General features: G+C 36.1%; 1 protein-coding gene across 1 annotated transcript in view; it reads left to right on the forward strand.

Annotated features, from left to right (window-relative positions):
- The first annotated feature begins 4,752 nt into the window (after positions 1-4,752).
- The window catches only part of LOC123539757 (uncharacterized), a 52,646-nt gene continuing 32,103 nt past the window's right edge, over positions 4,753-25,295 (forward strand). The window contains exons 1-3 of the mRNA XM_053526087.1: positions 4,753-5,492; positions 6,236-6,394; positions 11,740-12,292. Coding sequence (XP_053382062.1) covers positions 4,920-5,492; positions 6,236-6,394; positions 11,740-12,292 — 1,285 coding nt within the window. The 5' untranslated portion in view covers positions 4,753-4,919. The remainder of the gene's footprint in view (positions 5,493-6,235; positions 6,395-11,739; positions 12,293-25,295) is intronic.

Consider the following 25,295-nt stretch of genomic DNA (forward strand, 5'->3'; position numbering starts at 1 on the left):
TGCTGAAAAAATGACGTTAGTGGTCATGTTTGAAGATTTACAGCAGCAAAATGGAAAATAACAGAAAAATGGAAAAAATACCAGTCAATCGGAAATATCGTCAATTTTGATATGGCAAAATTTCATAACGGTCCGTTAAAATTCGTTAGGTGGCGCATATTACCTTAAACTCCTGGCCGGAAAAAATATCAGATTAATACTGACGCGCAGTTTGGATTTCGCGCAGGATTTTCAACGGTTGATGCTATTTTCGGCCTGCATACTTTGGTTGAGAACATGTTAAACAGTGGTAAAAGACTATATGTTGCAATGGAAGACATGAAGAAAATATTTGACTCTATTGACAGAAATGCCCTGTGATACAAATTGTTTAAACTAGGAATCTCCGGGAAAATGCTCCGCTTACTAAGAGCTATGTATTCAGATGTGAGAAGCGAGGTAAAACACTGTGATCAATATTCGGATTTTATTAATATTGCAATCGGTTTAAAACAAGGGGACGTTACTTCTCCTTTGTTCTATGCACTGTTTATTGAAGACATTGAAATGTATTTACAAGGCAATCTTAACGGTATAACCTTGCAAGACGTTACGCTAATGCTACTTATGTATGCTGATGATATGACAATCGTTGGTGAAAGTCCAGAAGATTTACAGCGGAATTTAGATTTACTGAACGAATATTTAATTTATGGGGCATTGAAGTGAATACTGAAAAGACCAAGATAAGGGTGTTTAAAAAGGGCGGTAGACTAAGAAGAAACGATCACTGAAATTACAATAGAACTGAATTAGAGACAGTGTCAAATTTTAATTATCTGGGTGTTGTGTTTAGCTCGTCCGGTTCGTTTAATGCAAATCAGAATGTACTGTGCGGCAAAGGGCTTAAGGCGATGAATTTCCTGTTAAACAATATTAAACACTTTGACTTTAAACCTAGTGTATATTGTCAACTTTTTGACGCTTTTGTTGCATCCATTTTAAATTACTCTTGTGAAGTGTGGGGTGTGGTCAAGCCTAAAGAATTAGAACGCATTCATCTAGAGTTTTGCAAAAGAATACTTAATGTTAAGCAGACTTCCAGCAACGCTAGCATATACGGTGAATTAGGAAGATATCCTTTATATATAAACCGTTACGTTAGAGCTATCAAATATTGGTTTTAGATTGTTAATACTGATAATTGCATTTTAAATGCTTTATATTCTGTATCATTGATAGACTGTAATAATGGAAAAACTAACTGGAGTAGCCAAATCAAAAACTTTTTGTGCTCAACTGGCTTCGGATATGTTTGGGAAAACCCATTATGTATACAAAAGAAACAATTTCTAAATATCTTCAGGCAAAGACTTATTGACACTTTTAGACAAGAATGGGTTGAGAGTATGAATACGAACAAAGTGTTGTGTACATTGTACAAATATGTAAAGTGTGACTTCGGATATGAAGAGTATCTAAGTTCATTAACAAAATGTAAACGTACACCGCTGACAAAACTGCGAATATTTGCACATAATCTGAGAGTCGAAACAGGGCGGTATGGTAGAAATAGATTAGAAAGGAACGATAGACTTTGTGAATTATGCAATTCAAACAGAGACATTGAAGATGAGTACCATTTTGTGATAATTTGCCCGAAATACAATGAACTAAAAAGAAAATATATCCCTAAATATTATTGGAAGAAGCCAAGTATGTGGACATTTGTAGAACTGTTAAACTCAAACAATAAAGTGATTGTAAACAAGTTAGCCACATACCTGTTCCACGCTTTTAAAATAAGAAATTCGAGTATAAATGTTGTAATTTAATTGACGGTATAGTTCATCCTCTGCTGTGTATGTATACTGTTTTATTGTTTCTTTTGCTTGATACTGTTTATTATTGTGTTATATTGTATATATTTAGCTCGATATATTGACCTTTTGTTTGTACGTAAAACATGTATGGAAGAGGAACGCAAGTTCAATTCCAAAGTTACGAAATAAATTATCTGTCCTGTTCTGTTCTGTTCTGTTTATTCCAAGAAATACATCACTTAATTATTACAAACTGCGTTATAGACACACCATTAATGGAACCTGAAGCGTCAATATTTCCGGCCATATTTATATTCAACTTTCGTAGTTTAGTTTTATAGTTTATTTACGTCTCATTCATTTACAAACATTTAAATACACATACAGCATAAAACAATTGTATTGTAAATGACCGTTCTAACTAGAACTACAAGAGACAATATACATATTCAAATGTGCTTTTATAAAACCAGTATGAATAAAATCTCTGTTCAAGGTGGAACTAGCTAGAAGCTGAGTTGCAAATCAAATGAGTAAGTTAAGAGAGTACATGAATGTATGAATGTGGTGCAACTGACTTAGTGAGTACATAATATGTGTACTGATGTTGAGTGTGTACATGAATGCATAAAGTTTAGTAAATGACCGATTAAGTACATGAATGTACGACAATTGAGTAAGTGACCGAGTGGGAACAGGAGTGTACAGATGTTGAGTAAGTGACCGAGTAAGTACATAATATATGTACGGGTGTTGAGTGAGTACATGAATGCACCAATGTTGAGTAACCGAGCGAGTGAGTACATGGATACAGGCACAGGTGTTGCGCGTGTACATGAATGCTGAATAACTGACCGAGTGACTACGTGCATGTATGGATGTTTAGAAGTGACCAAGTGAGTGCATGAGTGTACGGATATTGAGTTAGTGACCAAATAAGTACATAGTGAATGTACAGATGTTGAGTGAGTACCTGAATGTATGAATGCTGAATAACTGGTCAAGTGAGTACATAAATGTACGGCTGCTGAGTAAGTGACCAAATAAGTGCATGAATGTAGTGTTGAGTAAGCGACCTCGTAAGTGCATAATACATGTACATATGTTGAGTGAGTGCATGAATGTACGAATGTTGAGTAACTAACCGAGTGAGTACGAGTGTACGAATGTTGAGTAACTGACCAAGTGAGTGCATGAAAGTACCTATGTTGAGTAAGCGACTGAGTGAGTATACTGATGTAGAGTAAGTGACCAAGTGAGTATATAATACATGTTTGGGTGTTAAGTAAGAGACTGTGTGATTACATGAATGTACGTATGTTAAGTAAGTGACCGAGCAGGTACATGATTAAATGTACATATGTATACTCTATTTACCTCTCATTTTAAAATACAATTCACGCTTACAATTTATAGGAACATAAAATCATATGCAAAACCATTCTATTAAAAAATCATAGGAGACTTAAATAGCTACTATAAATACTACACACTATTAACTTATTATTTCTATATATTAAGATATATATTTAAAAAATTGTATGTAAAAACCCGAGAAGCTGGCATTAATCTGGGCCTTTTAATACCTAAAAACTGCCATAAAAAGAAACAATTCCCTTAAAACACTGAAAAGCCAAAACAACACTAATGTGTAACTGGTAAAAAATGGTTTAAGAAATCAATTATTATAACAGATCAGATCAGTTATAAACTGATTAATACCAGCCTCTCGTTTAAACATAAAATTCTTTATTACAGTCTCTTCCATATATTTACATATATTACCGTGTATAATTAAGACATAACAGCTCTTAAGAATACATGGCAACTTTCTTAAGCTACATGAGACTGTGCAACCTAACTGTATAACTAGAGCTACAACATTTCCAGTTATTTAAAAACAAATATACGATCATATTAAAAATACTACATCTTTTCTAAAAAATATATCCATGTTATTTACATAAATTTATTTATTGATTGTATTAAATATTTGCATTTTTAGAGAACAATGTAAGACTTCTAACTTTAATTATATTACAACAGGTTTTTGCTATTATTCTAATCATATCTGGGTGTGTAAATAGAAACTGAAATTTTTCTGTATTGCTCATAGTACAATAATTACTGTTTACAGCAACAGCTTTACTAGTTAAAATAGATCTGTCGGACTCATAAATGGGACACTCCAAGAGCACGTGCATTTCATTTTCTACCCCATTATTACATAACGGACATAGTCTTTCGTGCTCTGGTATGTTTTCATAGCGGCCCGTTTCTAGCCTTAATGGAGCGACGCCACATCTAAATTTGGCCAGTGCTGATCTATGTGGGTAAGACATGTGTAGCTTACAGTAATGTTCAACCTGGTATGTGTCCTTAAATAACTTATAAGATCTAAGCTTGTTTCTACCTCTTCCCGACAGGCCTGATACCCTGGAAATATCATTATGGCATTGTGTAGTATGTTCATTCATTATAACACCTGTAATATCTTTTTGCAACTGTTTTGAGGAAAATGGGACCATCGTATCTGTAACGTCATTTATGACGTCAGATTCATCTGTTAAGAAGTTCCTTAATGTCGGAATTTTCAATTTTACTCCAATAAAAGAAAATAATTATTTAATTTAAATATTATTAAGAATATATATCATTTACATATAATTATCATTGTATCAAGTATGCGTATGTAATCAGATGATTGCGTCGAGCAATATTTCCGCTGCAGAACTTACTTATATGTCTCAATACAATTATAACCTATAATCCTTGCGTGTTTCATTAATTATTCTAGATTGCCTGACTACATATCGGAGTAACGTAGATGATGATATATTGAATTTACGACATAATATTCTGGTGTAACATTTTTTATGTCTTTTTCAGACTGCTGAACACTAAGCAGGATTGCTTTTAAAAAGTGAAATTGATTTCCGGCTGTCATGTCTTAATGTAACGGCAGATTAAGATGACCCCCTCGTGCAAGTTAAACTTACATTGAAGTTGAATTTCCAAGTTTAAAGATGTTACAAAAACGATAATAAATGAAGTAAACTAAACGAACGTGGACTTAACACTTTGGATTACATTATTCAATAATGTGCTAAACAAAACATGGCCACTCCATTGTATGATCCTAAACTATCAGGAGCCAAATTCAAGAATTGGATTAAGGCTGGATTAGGTGTGTTATTTACCAAAGAAGGTATTGAGCCTTTTGTTCATGATGAAATAGAACAGTTCCAGCAGAAATGTTTGAGTGACATTTGCAACAACAATGGACTACCTGCTGGTACCACGTGTTCTAGTTGTTGCACAGAAAATGTTGTTGTTTGCCCCATGAATAGGATTTGTAATGCAAGACGTGGAATATGTAACTTCCATAGAAATTCTGCCACGCAATATCTTCCGCTTGGCTGCCCTAACAAGATATGTCATAATTTCAAAAAAGAAATCCAACGTGTTCATCGTTTTTACGGTCCATCCTATAAAAACACTGATGCCAGCCAGTGGTGCAGCAATCCGTGGGAAGTTGCTAAATGCTTCATGCCACCAGACGGATACAAGGATGCGACGAATGCTGCAGAGACGGATTTCAATGGAATCATCAGTGTTATCCTGAACTATGAAGCATTTCAAACGAAAATTCACGACGACCTTTCCAAACCGTACAACATCTTTGAACAGGTAATACTTCATGAGTTTGATCAGATTAAATTGTCAGATATATTTTCCTCTATATTCAGAAGTCAGTTGTGTGCGCATTATCCGTTCATTAGTAATTCCTTTTGTCCTTCTTGTACTAACCCGGTCGGTAACACTGCCATCAATCGAGTCATATAAATTGGCATAAATACTCCTTATAACAAATTGATGTGTTCCAATATCCATGGCCATGGCGCAAAGATCAAATGACTCTTAAAGATCAAATATTTCGTCGTCTTTTTTAATCCAGTCAATAATTTGTCCATGCATAGATTGATAATTAAATTACATGCTACATAAAACGCCATAAAAGGACTATAAATGTATGTTCTTTATTACGACCAAGGTCACAAACTCAAAGCTCAAGGTCACACTTAAAGGTAAAACGATCAAGATCGTTTGATTTTCATATACGCAACATAACCACTACCATTTCGCACTCTTTCTCAAATCCTAAAGGAAACTATAAAGATATTTTAACGATTTACATTAATTTCCTTGAAGTATGGAATGGAAAACCAAGCGTTACCAATTATTTACAATAGGCTTGTCACTTATCGTATTATCGAACTTTTAAGAAAAAAACAACATTTTGCTGCAGACTTCATAAAAACAACACAGCAGAAACATATGAAAAAAAATGCATAAATGTTTGCGAGTTGAATTATTTATATACATGATGTATTTTGTTTCTGAAACAATTATTTTGTTACATTTGTTTACAGGGTAGAGAGGTAGGCAAAGCAGTTCGACATTGTCCACAGTTAGAGATGGAAGATACAGATCTGCAACAGTATTTTAGTGTCTTACAGAATTTGCTGTCAGATCCAGCATATCTGTCTGCTAATACCGATGCGAAGAATGCTAAAACGAAATTATTACAGGTTGGTGTTGTTGTAGTTGTTTGGATTCCGAAGAATCTTTCAAAACTATAAGTTTCACTAGTAGTTGTATAGAAATAATAGGACACGATCATTAATGCATCTTCGTATGCGATAAGATTCACTAGTAGTTGTATAAAAACAATAGGACACAATCATTATTGCATCTTCGTATGCGAGAAGTTTCACTAGTAGTTGTATAGAAACAAAAGGACACAATCATTATTGCATCTTCGTATGCGATGAGATGTAATGTAGCTGGTACCCATGCCTGTTTTTCTATCCGTCACAAAAAAGGGCCCGCCCGCTTAGCTCAGCAGGTAGTTTGTTTGTTTGTTTTGGGTTTAACGCCGTTTTTCAACAGTATTTCACGGCGGGCAGTTAACCTAACCAGTGTTCCTCGATTTTGTACCAGTACAAACCTGTTCTCTGCAAATAACTGCCAACTTCCCCATATGAATCAGAGGTGGAGGACTAATGATATCAGGCACAATGTCGTTTATCAAATAGTCACGGAGAACATACGCCCCGCCCGAGGATCGAACTCGCGACCCAGAGATCCGTAGACCAACGCTCTTACCTACTGGGCTAAGCGGGCGGGACAGCAGGTAGAGCTTTTGTCTACGGATCGTTGGATCGTGAGTTCGATCTTCGGGCAGTGCGAGTGTTCTTCCGTGGCTATTTGATAAACGACATTGTGTCCGAAATCATTTGTCCTCCGCCTCTTATTCACATGGAGAAGTTGGCAGTTACTTGCGGAGAACAGATTTGTACTGGTACAGAATCCAGGAACACTGGTTTGGTTAACTTCCCGCCGTTACATGGCTGAAATACTGTTGAACAACGGAGTTAAACCCAAAACAAACAAACAAACAAAAATTCTAATTACTCTTCAAGAGCTAATTGTTTGATCTTCAGGAAGCTGTATAGACATGATGAGAGCAGCGTAAACATTATGCCAGCTGAGAGTACTTTTGCTTATCTTTAGATTTTTTTCTGGTGCATTGATTATTAAAGACGATGCTAGATCAGTAATTGTGTTGACTGTATGTATGTATACCTCTTATATGCAACATGATTGTGTACCATGCATGCATGTTATATGATAACTCTTCTAACGCAACACATTCTGCCATACTTTTGAAATTACGCACAATGATTAAAATACTTTGGAAATGTTTAGGTACCCGATCCGCAAATAGGTAACATTCCGACGCCTGACGACCCTAAGATTTTTCGTAATATACCATATGAAAGAGTTGTGTCTGCTAAACAAGAATAAGAAAATAAGATTACCATAGTAATATGCACGAATCACTGTGGGCCGGATACCTTAAACACAATTTATCATACACATGTGTATGTGTATACATATGTATTGTAAAAAAAGAATATAGTAACAATTAAGTCGAATCATGCAATCATATAAATTTATTAATTCTAAATACCCCAAGCTCTTTTTTTAAAACTGCGTTTTTTTTTTGTTGTTTTTTTTTTCAGTGCGACTTGTGAATTTATTAAACTGACAGGTTTTTCTGCAATTTGATTCCTTAAAGGTAGCGGGTTTATTCGTCACGAAACAGTTTTGGCAAGAGTAATAAAATGACTTTTGCTTATGTATCTTTCTGATATCAGATACATTTTCTACATCAAACCTTTGAGCATACGAACATTTCCACCAAAGTATAGCTTTGATTTATCAAAACATTAGCAAACGTAAACAAAGATGATGACACTTTTCTCAAAAATATGCTTACAAAATATACTTTTCTTCCTGACTTTGAAGAAATATAAGCATTATTGTACTCTCCTTATTTATCATTTGTTATAAAATGGATTTAACCCGTTAAAAGAGGAAACTTTGTTTCTCTCTAAATATTAGATTTTAAGCGAGTTATACGGGTTAAATATGTATATTATATGACAATAAAATGCAGATTACATTTGTCTAACTGTAAAGTAAACGTCAAAAATGTACATCAGGTATTATTTAATAGATTAACTAAAATGTAACGTTTTGTGAGTTGCTTTGTGTGGTTGATTAGCTTCAGAGGGGCTATATGCATAGGAAACATGTAGAACCCGCCTTTGGCCTTTTAATTTCAGGACAAAATGTTTTTATGACCCCACAAAACGAAGTCTGGGGGCGGAGGGTGGTGGTGGTGGGGCGGGGTTCGGGGGTGGGGGGTGGGGGGTTATATAGGAGTGAGCTTGTCTGTCGATCGGTCCGTTTGTTTTATGGTTTCCGGATGATAACTCTTGAAAGACTTGACCGATTTAAATAACTTTTGTACACAGGTGTAACATCAGAAAATGCAGGTCAAGTTTGGCTATTGGGTCAATAGGTCGAAGGTCAAGGTCATAGTGACCCTTAACAGTTAAACGGTTTCCGGATGATAACTTGAGAACGCTTAGTCCTAGGATCATACATTTTGGTACACAGGTGTATCATCAGAAAATGCAGGTAAAGAAAGATTGACTTTGGGTCAGTAGGTCAAAGGTCAAGGTCACAGTAACTCGGAAGAGTTAAATGGTTTCCGGATGATAACTTCAGAACGCTTGGATCTAGGATCATGATTTTTTGCTCACAGGTGTATTATCATAAGATGCAGGTCATACTTTGAAGTTAGTAGATCAAAGGTAAAGGTCACAGTGACACTGAACAGTTAAATGATCTGGATGATAACTTGAGAATTTTTGGGTCTAGGACCATGCATTTTGGTACCCAGGTGAATCATCATGAAATGCAGGTCAACTTTGACTTTGCGATTGGTAGGTCAAAGGTCAAGGTCACAGTGACCTTGAACCGTTAAACAGTTTCCGGATGATAACTTGAGAACGCTTATACCTAGGATCATACATTTTGGTACACAGGTGTATTATCATAAAATACAGGTCAAGTTGGGGTCAAAGATCAAGGTCGCAGTGACTCAGAACAGTTAAATGGTTTCAGGGTGATAACTTTAGAACTTGTGGGTCTAGGATCATGATTTTTGTACACAGATGTATCATCATGAAGTGTAGGTCAAGTTCGACTTGAGATCAGTAGGTCAAAGGTCAAGGTTACATTGACTCGAAACAGTTAAACGGTTTTCGGACGATAACTTGAGAGCGCTTTTGTCTAGGGTCATATTTTTATACAAGGGTGTAACATGATAAAATACAGGTGAAGTTTGACTTTAAGGTTAGTAGGTCAACGGTCAAGATCACAATGACACAAAATAGTTAAACAGTTTCCAATTGATAACTTGAGAATACTTTAGCCTGTAGGGAGGTTGGCTATGACCAGCTGATGACCCCTTTTGATTTTGCGGTCAAAGGGTCACAGGTCAAGGTCACAGTGACCGGAATATTTAAAAGGAATAGGATAACAAAACTTATTAGGGAGGTAGGTCATGACCAACAGATGGCTCCTATTGATTACGAGTTCCAAAGGTCAAAGGTCAGAGTGGCCTGGAACATGGAAACTTTTCCGAAAAAAATTTGAGAACGTTGAGGCGAAGGATCACGAAACCTCATAGGAATGTTGATAATGATTAACAAATGACTTGTATTGATATTTAGGTCAGGAGGTCATAGGTCAAGCAAGTTTGGCTTAACATTAGCTTAGTCCTGTGACAATGCCATAATATGGGGGTATAATTCGTCACTCCTGTGACAATTCTAGTTTTCTTTTGTTTTTATTGATTTATTGATTTATTCATTTATTTATTTAAAAAGAGATATTTAGCAACTGACGATAGTTTGGTGTGGAATAATCGTAAAACATTTACAATTTCATACACCACACATCATAAAGCGTGTTTCGCACGTACTGTTGTCAAACATTATTTTAGAGCCACAAAGAGCCTTGGGTGTTAGCTCACAAAGTCGTTAGATCTTTTCCTCCAAAATTACGGATCAAATGGCTGATATTTGCAACTTAGTGTCATACAGTGGTTCTCTACCAAGCTGTTCAGATTATCTCTCTAGTGTCAAATATGGTTCCGCTCTGGAGGTCACATGCTTTATATAGACTAATAATGTATAAGAAAAACTTCGAAAATCTTCTTGTCCAAAACCACTGATTTTTTGGTATGTGACATCATCTAGAGGTTCTCTACCCAGAATGTTCAAATTGTTCCCCTAGTGTCAAATATCGTCCCGCCCTGTGATCATATGGTGTTGGAAAGAATGCGCTCGTTTGCATATGACGTTAACCTTGAAAATCGTGTACAAAACCACATGACCTAGGTAAAGTAGAATTGTGTGGGTAGTCCTTAAAAATCTTTAAAAATATATATTCTTTCAAGCCATAAGACTCAGAGCTTAGATAATATTTGTCAAGGGGCCTCTTGCTTTACATTTACTTGTACAGGTACAATTTATTATCAGCATGTGAGGGGGTCTCCGTGGCCGAGTGGTTAAGGTCGCTGACTTCAAATCACTTGTCCCTCATCGATGTGGGTTCGAGCCTCACTCGGGGCGTTGAATTCTTCGTGTGAGGAAACAATCCAGCTGGCTTACGGAAGGTCGGTGGTTCTAACCAGGTTCCCGCATGTGATGAAATAATGCACGGAGGAGGGGCACCTGGGGTCTTCTTCCTCCATTAAAGCTGGAAAGTCGCTATATGACCTATTATGTGTCGGAGCGACGTTAAATCCAACAACAACAAAAAAAATCAACATGTGAAGTTATTTACCAAAACCCGGTCATCCCAACCACCTTGATCACCCTGTATAGCTCCCCACCACCAGTTTTTTTCTGTTTATTTTTTTTCAAACCTTTAATAAATATTCATCAACATGCTAAGTTTTACTCTACCCCATCCTCTCTCCTCTAGCCAGTCGACCGCACCTTCCCGATCATGCACTCCCTCCACCAAACATTTATTTTTTATTCCTTTTTCCGATATATTTCGTTGCCACTTGAAGCATATTATAGTCGTCTTTCAGAGTTGCACACCCTTAAAACTATTTAAGCTCTGAAACTCAAGTATGCGATTAAGAGCCATATCGAGTTGGCTTTATTTGAATTAGACAGGACTTGCGTCTTTCACTAGCAAATTGTATTTCTGCTATTGACAGAAATGGTATATCTATTCATTATCCTATAGATGAAAAAGTATTGGGAAACATACGCTTTTCTGAAGAAAATCTCCAACCTAGTGTTTTGCATTATTTATGTTTATTTGTTGTTTCAAGTACGTAAAATAAATTTTCAAACATTTTATCATCCAGTATATGATTTTCCAGAGGGTATTGTTATAAATATTTATCTGCAATTGTATCTATCAAAAATTGTAATAAAGTTAGATAAAAATCACCATCTTTCGATATCTGGCTATAATCATTTTTAAAATATTTTAGCTTCAAAATGATACCTTAGTCGTTGGTAAAGACGATGTCCGGAAAGTGCTGGATGATGTTGGTAAAGTAGTTCAAGAGGAAATAATGACTGCAAAAGATGATTACAAGAAGGATGCTGAAAAGCAAAAGCAAAAACTTATCCAAATGACCAAAAGATATGTCAGTGCTATTGACAGTCATGGAAAAGCGTCAATGTCTCAGCTAGATCAAGCATGTAAATCTGCAGTGGATGAAATAGAAAAGCAAAAACAGAAATCGGTTAAAGACGTACAAGCTGAAGGTGAAAAACAAAAAGAAGATATAGTTGCAGAAGGACATACTGTTAAGAAAAAGTTAGCAGAAGTGGCTGGTCAAAAATCTAAAAGGTTGAAAAGAGAGGCCACTAAAGGAATTAAGACGATGAAGGCGGAAACCAGTACTCATGTGAAAGCAATTGCATCAAAAGCTGGTGAAGTTGCAGAACAAATAGCGGGAGCCAGAGATGAAGTATTAGTGCAGATTAAGAAGACTAAAACAGAAAGCAAAGAAGATATATACAACAAATTAAAAAATGGTAAGTGTATTTTTTGGCATATTTCATTATCTCTCATGAACAAGTTCAATCAAACCTAGTCTGCTATTCTTCTTCTTTGTTGCATTCTTTGCTTCCAAAGGAACGTTTTAAAGATTTGGTTATTATATACAACATTTTGTGAGAAACTGACTGTCTGATTTTTATACGCTCCTCTCTGCAAACCGAATTAAATCCTAATATCATCATAAAGTATCTGTTTTATTTGAACATGTAAGCATGTTAGAAACATAAAAATTCGTTGATCTTCACCAGTTTGCATAAAAGAAGAAAATAACCGATTAGTTAAAAGCATCCCCACAAGGTAAAAAAAGAAGTTATTATAAAAATAATAATGAAAATGACTGTAAACAATAAATGGCCATAACCATTCTAGCACATAGTCCTCCAGTACAGTAACCCTACAAACTTACTTAACGGAAAATTAAGGAGCATAACAGCAAGCAATTTGTTTTTATGAAAGCATGAAAATAAATATTCGTTATAATGTAAACAGATCAGAGAAAACAGTAAACTGTATAAAATGTGTAAACTACATTGAATCATTCTTATTCCTAAATGAAATGTAAGTGGAATAAAACTGTTCGGTTGAATGTATTTCGAATAGTAATTATAGCTTCCCTTTTTGCACCACTGGCCGTGAATGTACTTCAGTGGCATGGGCCAGTTTCGCATTTGGCCCGGGTACGTGTTTTAAATAAAATAGACAGATGCACTTTAAAGGCATTTATATTCAACTGGTTATTTATGATGTTTATAGAACTGAGGATTCCTGCGTACGTGTAGTTATTGTGTAAAGTACATGTACTTGAATCGATTTTCCTAGCTCCGTGTAGACGGCCGGGTCTAAAGTCTTACCTGAGGTAACGGAATTCAGACGAAATGGAAACGGTCATTCATCCATCCAGATTCAGCTCAAAATAGCGGAAAAATAAACGGTTATGAGACACTTTTCTTCCCACCATTATTTTTGTCTGGTCACATGCTTTAAAAATATGCATGTGTTTTAGGTCAGTCATTTGTAGATAATACGGTACAGGTCGCGCAAGGTGTGCATTTTTTGGCCATTTTTTGCCTCAAAATTTTGTGTCCTGAAACCTGCGTTTTACTCGCTTTAATCACAGAAGCAACAGAATCGGCAGGCTGAAAGTGTCACACAATGAAGTGCTAAGTCTATGCCATACATTCGCTCAAAACTTGCCTTGAATTTATCAAAATTGGATTTTCATTGTTTTTTTCGCACTGGTATCAGCGCAGATGTGTGCAATTTTCAAATTAACTTGCCCCCATGCTGCATTTGAACGGAAATGAAAATTATTTTACAGACCAGAGACATACTGTAAGTAAATTTATTACCTAAACGGTACTGTCTGTCTAAAGTTAAAATATTATAAAGTTAAATAATTCCAAAAAATTGTCCTTAAATACTCAAGTTTCTTAAATTATGTGTAAATATTTCAGAAATAAGTACACTGTCCTATACATTTTATTTAACCATATTTAAGGTCATAAGTTTAATTACGACTTTCCCACATTGATGAAAAAAAATCTGTGCGCAAAACTTCAGATTTTCCTGTAGACCCTTATTATGAAAACTTATTGAGATATTTTTTTCAGATCAGTGTTGCAAAATATCGACCGCACGACCCTATCTCATCTATTTGCATAATTTTCTAAATACAACTTGAATTTTTAGTAAGGGTTTAATCAAATTCTGCAATAAAACATTGTAGCGTTAAAATCAAGTCTTTGTTTTACCACAAAACATGTAAGTCTGAGCATTCTTTATCTAAGACATTTTTAAACAGCCATTTTTGCCAAATATTTATAGAATTTAAAGTTTTGCGGGTTAAATGTAAACCTACATTTACGCCATACGGAATGTGTGAAAATAGATGACTGACTAGGGTAATTGATACATTTTGGAGAATATAGCTCGGTACAAGGAAACATTACAAAGATGTTGACAGTTTGATTTGTAATTATTCCTATTTTTCTGATTCAGGTGATAAGATGGTACTTATATACTAGCACTATACTCTAAATTTGTTAACATAGTGATATTTTAAAATATTTAAGGTATTTAAGGCACACAGTTTCAGCTTTCTATCTGTTCAACATTATCCATAAAAATGATAATTGCAAGCAGAATGAGTTTTCCATAAAAAATTCAGATGATTGCCTACTTTTGTTGGATATTGTTTAAGGTTTAGCAGTATATCACAAAACAACAGATTTTTTAACGAATGAACAAAAACTTGACACACAACTTATCTGTGTAATACATGTTTTACTGTTCTGTCCCACAGAGTTGGATACTTAAAATATTCTTAATGAGTTGTCCCCCTTTAAATAAAAATGCCATTTGTAACGAAATAAATGTAAACAATTGTCAAAAACGATGTTTTACCTAGTTATGTAAAGTTTAAACACTCGCACGATGATGCAAATGCATCAAAACGAAGACGTGTACAACAGCTTTTAAAAATGGTGAGTTTTTAAAGGCGCTGAACTGTCCGGAAGTGTGGCCCCTTCATGCAGTCCCTTTCCGGAATTCAATACATATTTCAGTAAATTGACAATGGCTTTGTAGAATAATTTAAATGTTTTATACGCTGTTAAATTTCCATGTAAAACAATGCTTTCTTTCTATGATTTAATGACGTTCGAACTTTTTTCTCCGAAACATGGACCTATACCTTAAACAAATAAAATAACGTATTAGATGCATAAAAGATTTTAAAAAAATGAAGCTACATTAAACACGAAAGATATTTGTTTCTTCTAAGAAGTCACGATAAATGCAAGATAAGCTCAGGACGGCCAGCAATGTATGTTTTTGACGACAACGTTAGTGACGTCATACAACTTTCAGCTTTTCCCGGAAAGAAAGGAAATGAATGTAAACAGGCATATCTTGCAACGAATGTAGAATTTGGATTAGTATATAGGTAAGGATCACCCCGTCTAAATTTATAAGCGTGATTTTTTAAATAAAAGTCAATTTTCAACTTTCTTGAACGATTTGAAAATACCTCAGCTTTAGCATGACATGTCAGCTTTTCATTTACGAAAAATATGTGAACTCGAAATAAACACAAATCCTGCAGGAGTCCGTAATGGAGCAAGGGTAAATATATATGAAGACAAATTCCAACACAGTGTTTCTTCCCCTTACCGGTACAGTGAGGTAGATATTGAGATTTTTGTAAAGTCAAATCGTTGAAAAGGTGCTTTTTGAACATTGTTGTCAGACAGTGTTTTTGGACCACGTGTTACGTGTTAAACATATCAACAGTTTGCAATAAAAACGCGTGCTGCGACAACATTTTCATAAAATTTCGACATTTTTTCTTCTCGCACTGTAGAGATAATTTTACAATTGTCAAATAAAACAGTGTGTGCAGTTTGGTTGTTTAAAGAGTTGTCGACAAAAATTATTTCGAGATAGATATGTTAATACGGAAGCGCAATAATTATCTTAATTTGCGAATTGAATAACAAAACATGTTGTAATTCAGATACGTCTTTAAGAAAAGTCATTGTTTTCAATGGAACTGAAATCAATGCATTAGCGTTTAATTTTCTTCAGCATCCTATAGAGGGAGTAACTACAATATAGATAGAATTTTTGAATAATTTGCACTAACTTTACAAAGAGAAACTAAATAATAAAAGTCATATTATGCCCCCTTCCAAGAAGGAGAGGTATATTGTTTTGCAAATGTCTGTGGGTCGGTCGGTCGGTCGGTCGGTCCGTCGGTCGGTATGTTAATCAATCCGTTTCCGGATGATGACTCAAAAATAATTGGACCTAGGATCATGAAAATTGATAGGAAGGTTGTTCATCACCAGCAGATGACCTCTATTGATTTTGAGATCTGTATGTCAAAGGTCAAGGTCACAGTGACCCTAAACAGTTAAACGGCTTCCGGATGATAACGCAAGAATTCTTGGGCCTAGGATCATGAAGATTGATAAGGAGGCTGGTCATAACCAGTAGATGACCTCTTTTGATTTTGAGGTTAGTATGTTAAAGGTCAAGGTCACAGTGATCCTGAACTGTTAAACGGTTTCAGGATGATAACTCAAGAACGCTTTAAATTAGGATCATGAAAATTGATAAAGAGGTTTATCATGACCAGCAGATGACCTCTGTTGAGTTTGAGATCAGTATGTCAAAGATCAAGGCCGCAGTGACCCAGAACAGTTAAACGGTTTCTGGATGATAACTCAAGATTACTTGGGCCTGGGATCATGAAAGTTGATAGGGAGGTTGGTCATTACAAGCTGATGACCCGTAATGATTTTTAGATCAGTAGGTCAAAGGTCAAGGTCACAGTTACCAGGAACAGAAAAATGGCGATAACTAAAGAACTCTTGGGCCTGAGTCAGGAAAACTTAAATGGAGATTGATCATGCCCAGCAGATGACCCCTATTGATGTTGAGGTCATTAAGTCAAAATTCAAGGTCACATTGGCCAGGAACAGTTATACGGTTTCTCTGGAAAATAACTTGAGAACGCTTGGGTCAAGGGACATGAATGATGCTAGAGAGGTTCATCATGACCAGCAGATGACTCTGTTAATTTTGAGGTCAGTAGGTCAAAGGTCAAGTTTACATTGACCCAGAACATTTAAACCGTTTCCAGACAACTACTTGAGAGCGCTTGTGCCTAGGATCATGAATCTTAATGAGGTTGGTCATGACTAGTAGATAGCCCCTATTGAGTTTGAGGTCAGTAGGCCAAAGGTCAAGGTAACATTGACCATGAACAGTTATACCCTTTCCAGACGATACCTTGAGAACGCTTGGGCCTAGGATTACCAAACATAATGGGGAAGTTCATAATGACCAGCAGTTAATTTTGAGGTCAATAGATCAAAGGTCAATGTCGCATTGAACCAGAACAGTAGAACATTTGTTTTGTTTACAGTGAGCATATAATTTCTGTTCCTTTAGCAGTTACTGAATGCATCAGTGGCGGGGGCGCATTTCGTGTTCGACGAGATCTTGTATGTATTAAGAGCAGCTGAAATCAATAGATGGATGTTACATATTCTTGCTTTTTCCATACATAGAAGAACTAAAAAATATAGATGGAGATTTCAACTGTTAATGCCAAAACAAATGGAAACTAAAATTAAAGAAAAGTACTTTCAGCACATTGAGAAATTAACGATATAGAATTTACTGCTATTTTCCCAACACATGGAAACTGAAATTAAAGAATGGTACTTGATATATTACAGCTGAAATAAATATAAAAGCTTAATCTGTGAAATAAAAAAATTCTATTATCCTTTGTTTGAGTCTTCCCCTTAGTCAGTCTTGTCTGGTGTGCTGCTTGCATTTAGAATTATGTGACATTGGCATGTCGAGTGTTAAGCTGACTAAAACCTGTTTAAGGCACCAGTTAATTTTCACAAGGAATATATAACGTCAGATAGGCTTAGTTGTTTGGTGACGAGGTATACTACATACTTCAGGGGCCTACGCGGCCGAATTGTTAAGATCACTATAACTTGCGCCTCACCGATGTGAGTGCGAGCCTTTCTCGTGGCATTGAATTCTTCTTGTCAGGAGGCCAACCAGCTGGCTAATCGAAGATCCCTTGTTCTACTCATGTGTCCCTCCACTCCGTGATTAAATAATGCACAGAAGGGTCGTGGGATCTCCCTCTACCAACAAAGCTGGAATGTCGCAATATGTCCTAGAACTATGTAGCTGCAATGTTAAACCACCCCCCCCCCAAAAAAAAAAAATATATATATGTAATGAATAGTGAGAGCAATGAATTGAAATTATGGTGACTGTATGATAGTAAGTATTGATGATGATGATTTCGTTGTTGTTGATGATGATGATGATGAACGATGATTGGATGAATGATGGGGATGAATGCTAAAAATGATAACTGATGACAGTAATGATGATGGTGATTAAAATATACAAAATGATTATGGTTAATGAATGATGAATGAGCAATGAAGATGAAGGTTAATATTAAGTGTGATTGATGCAGAAAAAATGATAACATTGATAAATGATAATGAAAAGGGTGATTACATCACATCCAGTAATGGTAATGAATAAACGATGATTCATGATAATGACGAATAAATTAAAGGTGGTCTGATGGTCTAGTGGTTACACGCATGTCTTTTATATAGAGGTCCGGGTTTAAAATCCCGGTTTAGGCACTGCAAATTTCTAAGACTGTCTTGAGTGTCTCCCACCATACTTAGAGGGTTATACTGGTTCATCCTAGAAAAGACGGCTTGATGTGTATCGACGTTATACACCGGAGACGTTTAAAAGGCAGGCTGTCCCCTCGCAAGGAGCTAGGCTAAATTAGCCAGGCAGGCTTATACGAGGGGTGTTCAATAAATAATGATACTCCATATGTAGTTCCGTAACCGGCGGTTATTTTTTAATGCGGTTTCGAGCACATTATAGAGAAATTGATTGGAAACGAAATGCCCTATGAATGATGAGCATTTTAACCGGAAGGCGTAACAACAACAAAATAATTTGTCGTGTCCTTGTTCTGTCGTTTACTGTCGCGTTACGCCCCGCCACGATAGAATGTTATTATGTTATTATGTCGTCTTCTCGTGTTGTTGCCCTATCCCCCGCCTTACACACCACGGACGCTCGACGACACGACAAGTTAAAAAGAACCAAAACGATGTAACGATGTACGCATTTGTCTTTGTCCTACTTTAGTCTGTCGAGCGTGCTATAGTGCTGGCGTGCACGATGTCTGTTGGTCTTGTATTTTGGTCTTTTGCAAAGTTGCGGCTCAACGGATAACGTGCATCTATTTCATGCCATGTTACGTAAAGAATCGCAAAAATTATGCCGGATATCTTTTTAGCCCACCATCATCAGATGGTGGGCTATAAAAATCACTTGGCGTCCGTGGTCCGTCCGTCATTCCGTCAGTCCGTCCGTTAACAATTTCTCGTTATCGCATCTCCTCAGAAACTACCGGGGGGATTTTGACCAAACTTAGTCAGAATGATGTATTGGTGCCCTAATTGTGTCCCCCTGAAAATCAGACTGGTTCAACAATTTATGAGTGAGTTATGGCCCTTTGTTTATTTCTATATTTTACATAGATTTATAGAGGGAAAACCCTCTTGTCCAAAACCACAGAGCCTAGGGCTTTGATATTTGGTTTGAAGCATCATCTAGTGGTCCTCTACCAAGATTATTCAAATTATATCTCTTGGGTCAAGTATGGCCCCGCCCTGGGGGTCACATGGTTTATATAGACTTATATAGGGAAAAAAATTGGAAAACCTCTTGTCCAAAACCACAGGGTCTAGGGCTTTGATATTTTGTATGTGACATCATCTTGTGGTTCAACTAAGATTGTTCAAATTATACCCATAGGGTCAAATATGGCCCCGCCCTGGGGGTCATATAGTTTACATAGACTTATATAGGGAAACACTGTTCAAATTATGACCCTAGGGTCTAAAGTGGCCCCGCCCCGGGGGTCACATGGTTCATATAGACTTATATAGGGAAAAGCTTTTAAAATGTTCTGGTCAATAACTACAACATTTAAATTTGGACCACATTTATATTTTTAAGCGGCAAGATGAACCTTGACATGAGTTGACCTTGATTTTGACCTAGTGACCTACTTCCACATTTCTGTAGATACAGCCTTCAAATTTGGACCACATGTATATTTTTGAGTGGCAAGATGAACCTTGACATGAGTTGACCTTGATTTTGACCTAGTGACCTACTTTCACATTTCTGTAGCTACAACCTTCAAATTTGGACCACAACCATAGTTTTGTGCATTGGAAAAAACTTTGACCATGATTTTGATCTAGTGACCTACTTTCACATTTTTTAAGGTACAGGCTTCAAATTTGGACCACAGGCATAGTTTTGTATTCCGAAATAAAATTTGACCTTGATTTTGACCTAGTGACCTACTTTCACATTTCTCAAGCTACAGCCTTCAAATTTGAACCACATGCATAGTTTTGTGTACTTTAAAGAAAGCTTTGACCTTCACATTGACCTAGTGACTACTTTCACATTTTTAAAGGTACAGGCTTCAAATTTGGACCACATGCATAGTTTTGTATTCCAAAATAAAATTTGACCTTGATTTTGACCTAATGACCTACTTTTACATTTCTCAAGCTACAGCCATCAAATTTGGACCACTTGCATAGTTTTGTGTACTGAAATGAACTTTGACCTTTACATTGACCTAGTGACCTACTTTCACATTTTTAAAGGTACAGGCTTCAAATTTTGACCACAGGCATAGTTTTGTGCACTGGAAAAAGTATTGACCTTGATTTTGACCTATTGACCTACATTCACATTTTTGAAGGTACAGGCGTCAAATTTAGACCATATGCATAGTTCTGTGTTTCAAAATTAAATTTGACATTGATTTTGACCTAGTGACCTTCTTTCACATTTCTTAAGCTACAGCCTTCAAATTTGGACCACTTGCATAGTTTTGTGTACTGTAAAAAACTTTGACCTTTACATTGACCTAGTGACCTACTTTCACATTTTTTAAGGTACAGGCTTCAAATTTGGACCACAGGCATAGTTTTGTATTCCGAAATAAAATTTGACCTTGATTTTGACCTAGTGACCTACTTTCACATTTCTCAAGCTACAGCCTTCAAATTTGGACCACGTGCATAGTTTTGTGTACTGAAAAAAACTTTGACCTTTACATTGACCTAGTGACCTACTTTCACATTTTTTAAGGTACAGGCTTCAAATTTGGACCACATGCATAGTTTTGTATTCCGAAATAAAATTTGACCTAGATTTTGACCTAGTGACCTACTTTCACATTTCTCAAGCTACAGCCTTCAAATTTGGACCACATGCATAGTTTTGTGTACAGAAATGAACTTTGACATTTAGATTGACCTAGTGACCTACTTTCATATTTTTAAGGTACAGGCTTCAAATTTGGACCACATGCATAGTTTTTATATTCCGAAATAAAATTTGACGTTGATTTTGACCTAGTGACCTACTTTTACATTTTTCAAGCTACAACCTTCAAATTTGGACCACATGCATAGTTTTGTGTACTGAAACAAAATTTGACCTTTACATTGACCTAGTGACCTAATTTCATATTTTTGAAGGTACAGGCTTCAAATTTGGACCACATGCATAGTTTTGTATTCGCAAAAAAAATTTGACCTTGATTTTGACCTAGTGACCTACTTTTACATTTTTCAAGCTACAGCCTTCAAATTCAGACCACTTGCATAGTTTTGTGTACTGAAATGAACTTTGACATGTACATTGACCTAGTGACCTACTTTCACATTTTTAAGGTACAGGCTTCAAATTTGGACCACATGCATAATTTTGTATTCCAAAATAAAATCTGACCTTGATTTTGACCTAGTGACCTACTTTTACATTTCTCAAGCTACAGCCTTCAAATTTAGACCACTTGCATAGTTTTGTGTACCGAAATGAACTTTGACCTTAAGATTGACCTAGTGCCTACTTTCACATTTCTCAAGCTACAGCCTTCAAATTTGGACCACATGCATAGTTTTGTGTACTGAAAAAAAAATTTGACCTTCACATTGACCTAGTGACCTACTTTCACATTTTTAAGGTACAGGCTTCAAATTTGGACCACATGCATAGGTTTGTATTCAAAAATAAAATTTGACCTTGATTTTGACCTAGTGACCTACTTTTACATTTCTCAAGCTACAGGCTTCAAATTTAAACCAAATGCATAGGATTGTATACCGAAACAAACTTTGACCTTGACATTGACCTAGTGACCTACTTTCACATTTCTCAAGCTACAGCTTTCGGATTTGGACTACATGCACAGTGTTGTGTACGGAAATGAAATTTGACCTTGAGCTAGTCAATAAGTCTAGAAATTAGGAACACTCAAAAATGGAACATTGGTGGGCGCCAAGATCACTCTGTGATCTCTTGTTATTTTATGACTGACTTTTGTCTGCTTTATTACTTTCTGAAATGATTTTTAGCCCACCATTATCAGATGGTGGACTATTAAAATCACTCTGCGTCTGTGGTCCGTCCGTCCGTCATTCCGTCAGTCCGTGCCCGCGAAATGATGGTTAAGTGACTGCATAACGGTACTTTCTCTTTGATGTCATTCATTCCGTTTTGATTATGTGACCTTATTCTTTTTATGTGACTGTTAGAACAATAGAGAGAACAATGGGGGTGTCACATAAATACCGTTTCGTTAGAACGTCCGTCTGTCCGTCCGTCCGTCCGTTAACAATTTCTCGTTATCGCATCTCCTCAGAAACTACTGGGGGATTTTGACCAAACTTTGTCAGAATGATGTATTGGTACCATAGTTGTGTCCCTCTGAAAATCAGACTGGTTCAACAATTTATGAGTGAGTTATGGCCCTTTGTTTATTTCTACATTTTACATCCTTCTTGTCCAAAACCACAGAGTCTTGTGCTTTGATATTTGGTTTGAAGCATCATCTACTGGTCCTCTACCAAGATGATTCAAATTAGACTTATATAAGGAAAACTTTGAAAATCTTCTTGTCCAAACGACAAAGCCTAAGGCTTTGATACTTGTAATGTAGCATCTTCTAGTGGTTCTCTACCAAATTTGTTCAAATTATCATCCTAGGGTCAAAAATGACCACGCCCTTGGGGTCACAAGGTTCATATTGACTTTTATAGGGAAAAGCTTATTAAAATGTTCTTGTCAATAACTACAACATTCAAATTTGGAACACATGTATATTTTTGAGTGGCAAGATTAACCTTGACATGAGTTGACCTTGATTTTGATCTACTGACCTACTTCCACATTTCTGTAGCTACAGCCTTCAAATTTGGACCACATGTATATTTTTGAGTGGCAAAATGAACCCAGACATGAGTTGACCTTGATTTTGACCTAGAGACCTATTTCACATTTCTGTAGCTACAGCCTTCAAATTGATTTTGACCTAGTGACCTACTTTCACATTTCTCAAGCTACAACCTTCAAATTTGGACCACATGCATAGTTTTGTGTACTGAAAAAAACTTTGACCTTCACAATGACCTAGTGACCTACTTTCACATTTTTGATGGTACAGGCTTCAAATTTGGACCACATGCATAGTTTTGTATTCCAAAATAAAATTTGACCTTGATTTTGACCTAGTGACCTACTTTTACATTTCTCAAGCTACAGCCATTAAATTTGGACCACATGCATAGTTTTGTGTACTGAAATGAACTTTGACCTTTACATTGACCTAGTGACCTACTTTCACATTTATAAGGTACAGGCTTCAAATTTGGACCACATGCATAGTTTTGTGCACTCGAAAAAAATTGACCTTGATTTTGACCTAGTGACCTACTTTCACATTTTTGAAGGTACAGGCGTCAGATTTGGACCATATGCATAGTTCTGTGTTTTAAAATAAAATTTGACATTGATTTTGACCTAGTGACCTACTTTCACCTTTCTCAAGCTACAGCCTTTAAATTTGGACCACATGTATAGTTTTTTTATACTGAAAAAAACTTTGACCTTTACATTGACCTAGTGACCTACTTTCACATTTTTTAAGGTACAGGCTTCAAATTTGGACCACATGCATAGTGTTGTATTCCGAAATAAAATTTGACCTTGATTTTGACCTAGTGACCTACTTTTCCATTTCTCAAGCTACAGCCTTTAAATTTGGACCACTTGCATAGTTTTGTGTACAGAAATGAACTTTGACATTTACATTGACGTAGTGACCTTCTTTCACATTTTTAAGGTACAGGCTTCAAATTTGGTCCACATGCATAGTTTTTGTATTCCGAAATAAAATTTGACCTTGATTTTGACCTAGTGACCTACTTTTACATTTTTCAAGCTACAACCTTCAAATTGGACCACATGCATAGTTTTGTGTACTGAAACAAAATTTGACCTTTACATTGACCTAGTGACCTACTTTCATATTTTTGAAGGTACAGGCTTCAAATTTGGTCCACATGCATAGTTTTGTGTATTCCGAAATAAAATTTGACCTTGATTTTGACCTAGTGACCTACTTTTACATTTCTCAAGCTACAGCCTTCAAATTTAGACCACTTGCATAGTTTTGTGTACTGAAATGAACTTTGACATTTACATTGACCTAGTGACCTACTTTCACATTTTTAAGGTACAGGCTTCAAATTTTGACCACATGCATAATTTTGTATTCCAAAATAAAATCTGACCTTGATTTTGACCTAGTGACCTACTTTTACATTTCTCAAGCTACAGGCTTCAAATTTAGACCACTTGCATAGTTTTGTGTACCGAAATGAACTTTGACCTTAAGATTGGCCTAGTGCCTACTTTCACATTTCTCAAGCTACAGCCTTCAAATTTGGACCACATGCATAGTTTTGTGTACTGAAAAAAAAATTTGACATTCACATTGATCTAGTGACCTACTTTCACATTTTTTAGGTACAGGCTTCAAATTTGGACCACATGCATAGTTTTGTATTCGGAAATAAAATTTGACCTTGATTTTGACCTAGTGACCTACTTTTACATTTCTCAAGCTACAGGCTTCAAATTTAAACCACATGCATGGGATTGTATACCGAAACAAACTTTGACCTTGACATTGACCTAGTGACCTACTTTCACATTTCTCAAGCTACATCTTTCAAAATTTGGACTACATGCACAGTGTTGTGTACGGAAATGAAATTTGACCTTGAGCTAGTCAATAAGTCTAGAAATTAGGAACACTCAAAAATGGAACATTGGTGGGCGCCAAGATCACTCTGTGATCTCTTGTTATTTTATGACTGACTTTTGTCTGCTTTATTACTTTCTGAAATGATTTTTAGCCCACCATTATCAGATGGTGGGCTATTAAAATCACTCTGCGTCTGTGGTCCGTCCGTCCGTCATTCCGTCAGTCCGTGCCCGCGAAATCATGGTTAAGTGACTGCA

This window comes from Mercenaria mercenaria, chromosome 16 (assembly GCF_021730395.1).
Source record: "Mercenaria mercenaria strain notata chromosome 16, MADL_Memer_1, whole genome shotgun sequence".
NCBI classification, from domain to species: Eukaryota; Metazoa; Mollusca; class Bivalvia; order Venerida; family Veneridae; genus Mercenaria; species Mercenaria mercenaria.